Consider the following 8,392-nt stretch of genomic DNA (forward strand, 5'->3'; position numbering starts at 1 on the left):
GCCTCTCCACCGCTCCATCTACACAACACCGTAGGCATCGGCGCACGTCCCAGGTTCAGTAGTAGTACATGGCATATAGTAAGTGGCAAAGGTTCAGTGCATGCTAGCATTGAAAATATCCTACGTCGTGGCATGCATGCATGCACGTCAAAGAGTCTCACATTGCGGCAAAATTGTCGGCACCTACCACAAGTTAAGGCGCCAACCATGCAACGAACATGCATCGCAGCCCACCCTCGCATCGCAGGGGTCGGCCGATCACAACACCGCCTCCCCCGCAAGCTTTATCATCGGTCCTCTTGCACCACCGTGCATGTGGGCATGTTGCCCTAGCTAGCTAGTACCTACTACGAGTACGTCCGTGCGTTGCGTGCTACGCTAATCTCACTGGGTCAGTCGTTCCAGAGCGCGAACACCGGGAGCGGGTGCGCGCTGGGGACGCCGGCCACCGGCCGCGCCGCGGCGGCCATCCAGCTCCCGCCGCCGTTGCTGCCCTCGCCGGCCTCGTACTTCATGGCGTGCGCGTACTGGAGCCCGTGCAGCAGGTGCGCGCCGCGGTGGCCGTCCGAGGCGTCGGAGCTGTTGTCGGACGCGCCGGCCTCGGGGCGCTCGACGGCGACGCTCACGCCGCTGGGCAGCGCCGGCGCGTCGCGCGTCGGGGAGCGCCTGCAGGCGAGGTCCCCGCCGATGAGGTGCGAGCTGGCGCAGATGCGCTTCACGTCGTACTTGCTGATGTCGAAGTTGGTGACGGCGCTCAGCCCGCGGAACTTGATCGCCGCGATGTCGTACGCCTCCGCCGCCTCCTCCTGCGTACCTACGACGATTTTCAACTAGACATGAGACATCTACTGCCACCTAACCATGCACAAATGACAAAAAAGAACAAGTAAAAAACAAGATTACAGTTAGATTAGCAACAGTTGGATGACTGTTAAGACTTGGAACTTGGAGTGAATTAACCATGTGCGCGTGTACAAGAGTAAGAAAACAAAAACTTACTGAAGGTGCCAAGGTACAGGTCCTTGTTCCCTGCCACCCTCCCAATCCTGGCCTGCCATCTGCCGTGCTGGTGATGCCTGGGGAAAGCAAGCGCAACAAGAAAAGATCACACACAGTGCCACAGGCTGGCAAGTCGATGCGTGTGTGTTTCTGCGTGCCTGTCTGTGTGTGACTTGTGACAGTGAGTGAGATGGACTATACTAGTAGAGCTGAGAAGAGAGCTGGTTTTGGGGTGGTGGAAAAGCCTGCGGATGGGGGTAAAAATGGGGCACCTGGTCACTCCTCTGTACATGGATGCTCCCCTCGAGAACCCACTGCTGTTCCTGCAAAGAACAAAATTTAACTCGGAAGTTGTAAGCCTTGGTGAGCGCGCCAGATGTTTTTCACCCTTTTGGATGCACATGTATACGTGAAAGTGTGGGCACAGATTACACAGTTGTACTCTACGAGAAATTTTGTCTCTAGTGATGCTTAAGATGTTCATCAGATTTTGCCATGGTTTTGTTCCAGTATATGCTAGTAACAATTTTACAAATGATCTATGGTAGTAGTTCTTGGCAACGGTAATAATGGTTGGCACTGCATCACTGATGGTGCACTGTAGTTAAACACTCCTAGAGAGATAAAAACAGGAAGCCAAGAAAGAGTTACTACTGGAGGCTACTGGCGCACCTTCTTAAGTGCGCAATGAACTCCTGCCTTGTCATGTGCTTCATCTCCTCCAGCTCCTTCTCATAGGTGCTTAACTACATGTGACAAAACCCAGCACATCCATCAAAGAGACATTCAAAACATCTGCTGTGGTACTAACCACTTTAATCAATAGCAAGTTAAAGGGGGGAAGGAATGATCCATGGTACTACGACTAGGCCGGCCCCTACACACCACATCCCCTGGGCTTTTAACAGCAAAAGCTGTAAACGTACCGGGAAATTTATGTGGGTCGCCGGACCCCAGTACTTGAGCGCGGCCAGGTCGTAAGCCCTCGCGGCCTTCTCCTCCTTGTCATAGCCACCTTCAAAGCTCAAACCCAACCATGATCAGCAACAATGGACAGCAAGACCACTGGAGAAGTTAAGGAGGGTGTAGCAATGGCTTACCTAGGTAAACTGCTCGATCGTTGCATTCGGCAGATTCGGGAACGAACATGCATGGAAGTTGATGTCAGTACGAAGTTACAAAGGCAGAAATGTGTTTGTGGTTCTTGATCCGATCAGGAGGAGCTCACCTTGCCTTCCTTTCCTGGTCTGGCCTTCCTTCCTGCAGGTGTTGTCCCACAGGTGAGCCTCGTACCTCCCCGTCCACCTGTGCCTGCGAATCAACGCACGAACCAAGCTTGAATCCATGAACGTGCAAACGATGCAAAGCTGGAGCACGCAAGAGCAAGACCAACCTCGTGACGCCGCGGAACTGCGACGTCCTCTGCCCGAAGGTCTGCGCGAGCTTGCGAGGGACGGGGACGCACGGCGCCGGCAGCGGCGGCTCGCTCGGGGCGGCGTGCACGGAGGGGGGGATCGCCGACGTCGACTGCTCGGGCACGTACATCGACTGCCGGAGCCAGGACTTGATGCCAGAGATGGACATGTTGGCGCTGCCGTCGAAGCCCGCCGCGGAGCTGTACATTGGCGCCGCCGCCATCGCGCCCGCGCCTGCAGCTTGTTGGTTCGGCGGGCACAGCGAGTACTGGCCATGGTGCGCGGGCATGAAGTGGTGGTCCGGGAGGCCGGTGCAGTGTGACGGCGGCGGCGCGTTGTTGATGTCCAGCCCGATGACGACGCCACCACCGCCATTGCCCTGGAAGTAGGGCGAGCCTGGATAGGCGTGGTGGACGTCCTGGTGGTGGTGGTACTTGAGCTGGTCGGCGTGGCTGGCGTCGTAGATGCTGCCGCTGCTCCTGTCGTTGCCGTAGCCGACGCTCAGGAAGTCCTCCAGCTTGGGGCCTTTGGCTTCTGCATGCTGATGCCTCCAATCTGTAGAAAAGTTAGACCAAAGATTCTGATCAAACACAAGCTCAAGGCTTTGTTGAGAGACACCAGAACTTCCAACAACACCAGAGAGCTGTCGAACAAGGTTAACATATGTAGTTTTCATTCTAGCGTTAGTTAGACTTGGATATATAGGAGTAGTAGAATTCTAATACGCAGAGTAAAAAGGACCGGAGGAGTACATGACAGGAAAAAACATGAGCATGCAAGCAATGATCCGAACTAGCTAAGCATAGCCTTCCTGAACTCGTGTTGCATGCGATTGGTTAGTTACCTTGTCCATCGTACTGCACAGAGCCGCCGCCAGAGTGCAACGGCACGCCCACGATGGGCGAAGAAGGCGCCGCCGCCGCGGTGGGCGACGAGCAAGAGCCACCGTCACCGCCATCGCACCCCGCTCCCTCGCCGGCGTCGTAGCCCCTGGCGGCGGAAGAGGAGGAAGACAAGGAGAAGCCGAGCCAGCCGCTGGTCATGTCCATCGATCTCCTCCTCCACTTCTCCCCCAACGCACAGAACCAAAAAGCTTAGGAGGAGGAGGAGAAAAGGAAACGAAAGAGGAACCAAAAGAGCCCGATCGATCTTTTGCCGGCCGGCCGGAGTGCGTGTGACTTGCAAGCAAGGGAGATAGGGAGGGCGGGGGGCTATCTATCTAGATTGGTGCTCGGGCTACGAGAAGACGGGAGCTATATTTGGGCACCGGTGCAGCGTAGGGTGGTGGAATGATCGGTCGATGTGAGTGAATGCGGTACTACTAGTGTAGCGTAGAGTAGAGTAGAGTACAGTAGAGTAGCAAGGGGAAGGAAACCAAGTCTTGGTGTGCAACTTTGGGCTGTGCATTGCATGTACGTACGTATGCGAGTGTGGTCCGGAGTTTTCCTTCTGCGTTGGGGTCCGTGCCGCCATAGATACGTCTTGCAGCGTGGCGGCGCGCGGATGGGGCCTGGCGAGCGTGAATGTGTGAATACGAGTGAGAGGTTACAGTATTTTATTAGTGTTGGTGTTTGTTCTCTCACTCACGGGGGGTCAGAGGGTCGTCACATGCACGCGGGAATTGCGTGGTGTCTTCTCAGGTGGTTCGGTGACCGACCCAAAGTCCAAACATCATCAAGCCCGGACGGACAAATCAAACGTTTTTTTACGTGTGTGTGTGTGTATCCACGACAAAACATGCATGGGATCAGTGCCCCCGCCCATATTTCATCGGTAATCGAACGCTTATTAACCACCCATCGATCGGTCGATGGATCTCTAAAACGTCACGTCCGATGCAAATATATTCTTTCTTTTTGGGCCCGGCCCCGGCGGGTGGATGGAGCTGACGTGGTTTTCAAACGGGCCGGGCCGCGACGGGTGATGACGACGCGGGACTGCACGCGGATCGAGCCCAGAAAGTGCGCGGCTCGATGCGCGCGCAGCACAGCGCTCACGTGAAGCGGCTCGTGTACGGACGGGCGGGGTGGCGGTGGCGCGCGCACACGCACGCACGCCTCTCTTTGTCCGGCCAAGGCTGAAGGCTGCCCAAAGCGGCAGCGGCAACGGCGAGCCTCGGGGCGCGCACACGCACATCCTGTCGCGGAAAGCAAGCAAGCGCGATCCGTGAACAACGAGATCTCCGTCCGTCCGTCCACGGAGGAGGAAGATTCGATTGGATGGCCCGTGTGTGTCAGCGTGCCGAGCTTGGGCTTGGCTTGCCACATTTGGGACCCGGATTCGCTTGTACCTTGCCGCCTTTATTTGGTGCCGGACCAGGTGAGGCGAGGGGTCTCCGGCCTTGGATTTTTTTTCCTTGTGCATGAAAATCGACGCCAGGTCCTTTTTCCACTCATTTTTTTTGCTTGATCATGTCAGTCAGGGTGTATTGTGGCAGCCGATGAAGCGAGCAAAACCATGTATTTGCGGCCGAGGGAGCGTGGCGCGGGGGCCGATACGCGCAAGGAATTTGCTCTTTTCCACTGCGCGCGCACGCGCAGACACGGACGCGGCCGCAGCGCACACCTGGGCTTTTCTCAAAGCTTTCGCGGCTCCCAACTCAACCACGCGACGCAAGCGCAACGAGAGAACAAAACGGCGACGCGCGCGCGCGCAAAGCCACGGGAACCGGGGGAGAGGGCCAGAGCCAGCCGGGGAGGGAGCCGCTACGATCGGCAAAGGCAAGCAAAACGAACGACCCGCGCCGGCCGATCGATCGAGTCCCCGCCGTGCTTGCACTGCATGCAGCCATCATGCACTGCCTTGGACTGCTCGTGAAAACCATGGCCGGCTCCATGCATGAGAGATGAAACGGGAAGGGGAAGAAGACCGATTCGATTCATCAGCACGTCTACGACTACGCCGTAGCCCCGAGCGCCCTACTAGAGGGGGATGCGTTGCGGGCGTGCGGGCGTGCTCCAGATAAGGCTGCGCACGTCGAGCCCGGACAAGGCGAGGGGGAGGCAGCGGTTTATCTCCCTCGGGAGATGTGCCATGTCACTCTGCCACCCATCCATCCGTCCATCTCTCTCTCTTTCGTCTCGTCGTTTTGTCATCTTGCGTGCAACCTCATGGGGAGTCACCTCCCCTCACCCTCAGCCTGCCTCTGCGGATTCCAAAGTAGGCTGCCCGCAGCAGCTCCCTAGTGCCAGCCAGGAGTAGCTGACGACGCATCCATTCCTCTCATTTCTTTCATTTCTTTGTTCGTTTTATTTATTTAGGTTTGAGTTGCAACGTGACAAAGGGGGGCCCGTCCCGAAAAGGGGGCGTGTCCTGGAGATTATTTTAGGGGACGGATCACGACTGCGGCATTGATTGATTGATTTGATTGACGATGGATGGATATCTGTGCAACTTGGGTTGGGCTTCCCGAGGAAGGAGGCAAGCACACCAGCCAGCCAGCCAGCGTTCGGCCGCGGACTTGCTCGTCTGCTTACCTCAGCTCTACTCCCCCACGAGACCGCCGATGCGGAGCGACTTCAATGCGACCCGGCTCCGTGCAATTTCACTAATACCTCCGTTTCAGTTTACAAGTTCTACACGTATAGTTAGGTTGCCAATTTTATCACCCTAATATAAACTATATAATACAAAAATTATACATTTTGAAAGTAGAAACTCCAAAGTTTATGTTGGTATATTTTTTGTAATATATGATTTGTATTAGGTTGGTTAAATTAATGACTTAGGGATACGTGCACGTTCTCTAAACTAAGAGAGAGGTAGTATTAGCCGTCTGGGATCGAATAAGTCATGAAATGTTCTCCAAAAACAATCAAAAAACGTATCGGCGTCGGGTGAATCTACCGCGCAAAAATGTACACTATGGGGCTGTTTAGTTCATACACACACCTTGACATATTTTATCATAGCTCAAGTTTGACCAAGTTAGGTGGGTGTTTGCTTTAGTCACATCTAACATAAGAATTTTTAATGAGCAGTGAACCTTACATGTTATAGACACAAATTGTGTGGCAAAATTTCTTTTGGCAAGTTAAAGTGTGGCTAACAATTTAAACAACTCAAGTAAGACAAGTGTAGCAAATGTGCTAAAATTAATGTGGTAATATAGGCAAAGATAGTCACAATCCAAACCGCCCCTATATCTCAATCTCAATCCATGCACGGAGGTAAAAAGTTACTACCTCCATGTGCTAGGGTTGAACTACTACCTGCAAGTATATATGGAATAAAAATAGACGCGTTTGGTTGCTTGCGATATCCTTACATACGGCAGTGGATGCAAAAAGTGTTTGGTTGTGTGCAACACCCTTCAACGGGGAAGTACGCGGGTGTGCATGACCAAAATGTTTGGCACAGGATGTCACAAAATCTAGTGGTAGGATAAATCTAGCCTCAGTTCTCAGCAACGACAGCGGTGGCGAATTAGATTTGCGAAACCGGCAGTGGCGGTGGTGGTGGCTTAAATCTGACGACCTGCTCTCTCCTCCGTGAGCTGCTTGTCCCCTCTGTCTCCGTCTCTGTCTTGTTTGCCACATCTGTGGCATCATACAAACACCCTCCACTATTAAGGTGTAGGGTTGATTTGGTCATGGATGAAGCCGGTACTTCAGACACAATATTCATAGATGTGATTCGGGTCTGGGTCATGTTGGTCCACAATAGAGCGGTTCGTCGCAATTCCAAGCTTATGATGCGTTATGATCCATAGTTAGCCAAGATTGAGAAAGAATGTTGAATGCCACAAGATAGTATCCACACCTCCGTTGAAGAGCAAGTAGCAGTGTTACTTAATGTTGTGGGTCATAAACAACGTTCCGGAGTGATTGACAACACGTCCGTGAGATCTAGTGTGGCAATTTCTCGGTGTTTCAAGCAAGTCATGTATGCGACCGGGAGCTCGGAGGAGAGATGATCAAGGAACCAACTAGGCAAACTCCTACGAATATTCACGCGAGGTCTGGATGGTATTCATATTTTGAGGTGAGCAATACTCTTAGTTCATGCCATGACATGCTTGTATTGTTGTGAGCAAGCCCTGATAGTTTTTTCGTGCCATCAGCATTATATCGGCGCAATAGATGGTACTCATGTTACTACTAGAATGTCGAGGACACATGCTGCATCATACAGGGGTAGAAGCACTACATAGGTCAGAATGTGCTTGTTATTCTATTGATTTCGATCTTAAGTTAACATATGTGTTATCTGGTTGGGAAGGGTCGGTACACGATGACAACATTCTTGTTGGTGGCATGGCTCGATCTGATGGGAGCAACATCGCCGATTGTGAGTTCAACCTAAGAGATGATAGATATGCATGTTCTCCTGGTGTTCTTGTTGGGGAACGCGGTATTTAAAAAAAAATCCTACGATCACGCAAGATCTATCTAGGAGATGCATAACAACGAGAGGGGAGAGTGTGTCTACGTACCCTCGTAGACCGAAAGCGGAAGCGTTAAGTAACGCGGTTGATGTAGTCGAACGTCTTCGCGATCCAACCGATCAAGTACCGAACGCACGAGACCTCCGCGATCTGCACATGTTCAGCTCGGTGACGTCCCTCGAACTCTAGATCCAGCTGAGGCCGAGGGAGAGTTTCGTCAGCACGATGGCGTCTTGACAGTGATGATGAAATTACCGATGCAGGGCTTCGCCTAAGCACTACGACAATATGACCGAGGTGGAAATCTGTGGAGGGGGGCACCGCACACGGCTAAGAAATCAACTTGTGTGTCTATGGGGTGCCCCCTTCCCCCGTATATAAAGGAGGGGAGGAGGAGGAGGAGGGCCGGCCTCAAGGGGGGATTCCTACTCCTACTAGGAGTAGGTTCCCCCCTTTCCTAGTCCAACTAGGAGGGGAAGGAAAGAGGAAGAGGGAGAGAAGGAAAGCCCCCCCCCCCCCCAATACGGATTGGGCATGGGGGGCGCGCCCCTCCACCTGGCCGCCTCCTCCTCTCTTCCACTATGGCCCATGA

At 53.5% G+C, this 8,392-nt stretch overlaps 1 protein-coding gene across 1 annotated transcript; it reads right to left on the reverse strand.

Annotated features, from left to right (window-relative positions):
• Positions 1 to 209: 209 nt before the first annotated feature.
• Positions 210 to 3,621, reverse strand: LOC119288515 (AP2-like ethylene-responsive transcription factor AIL5). Its single transcript, XM_037568127.1, has 9 exons — positions 3,259 to 3,621; positions 2,393 to 2,969; positions 2,228 to 2,310; positions 2,100 to 2,108; positions 1,926 to 2,014; positions 1,672 to 1,745; positions 1,272 to 1,322; positions 1,000 to 1,076; positions 210 to 814 (listed from the first exon to the last, which is right to left on the reverse strand). Exons 1-9 carry the CDS (start codon positions 3,461 to 3,463, stop codon positions 393 to 395), a joined length of 1,587 nt encoding a protein of 528 aa, XP_037424024.1. The 5' UTR covers positions 3,464 to 3,621; the 3' UTR covers positions 210 to 392.
• Positions 3,622 to 8,392: the final 4,771 nt, after the last annotated feature.

Source organism: Triticum dicoccoides, chromosome 4A (assembly GCF_002162155.2).
Source record: "Triticum dicoccoides isolate Atlit2015 ecotype Zavitan chromosome 4A, WEW_v2.0, whole genome shotgun sequence".
Classification (NCBI taxonomy): domain Eukaryota; kingdom Viridiplantae; phylum Streptophyta; class Magnoliopsida; order Poales; family Poaceae; genus Triticum; species Triticum dicoccoides.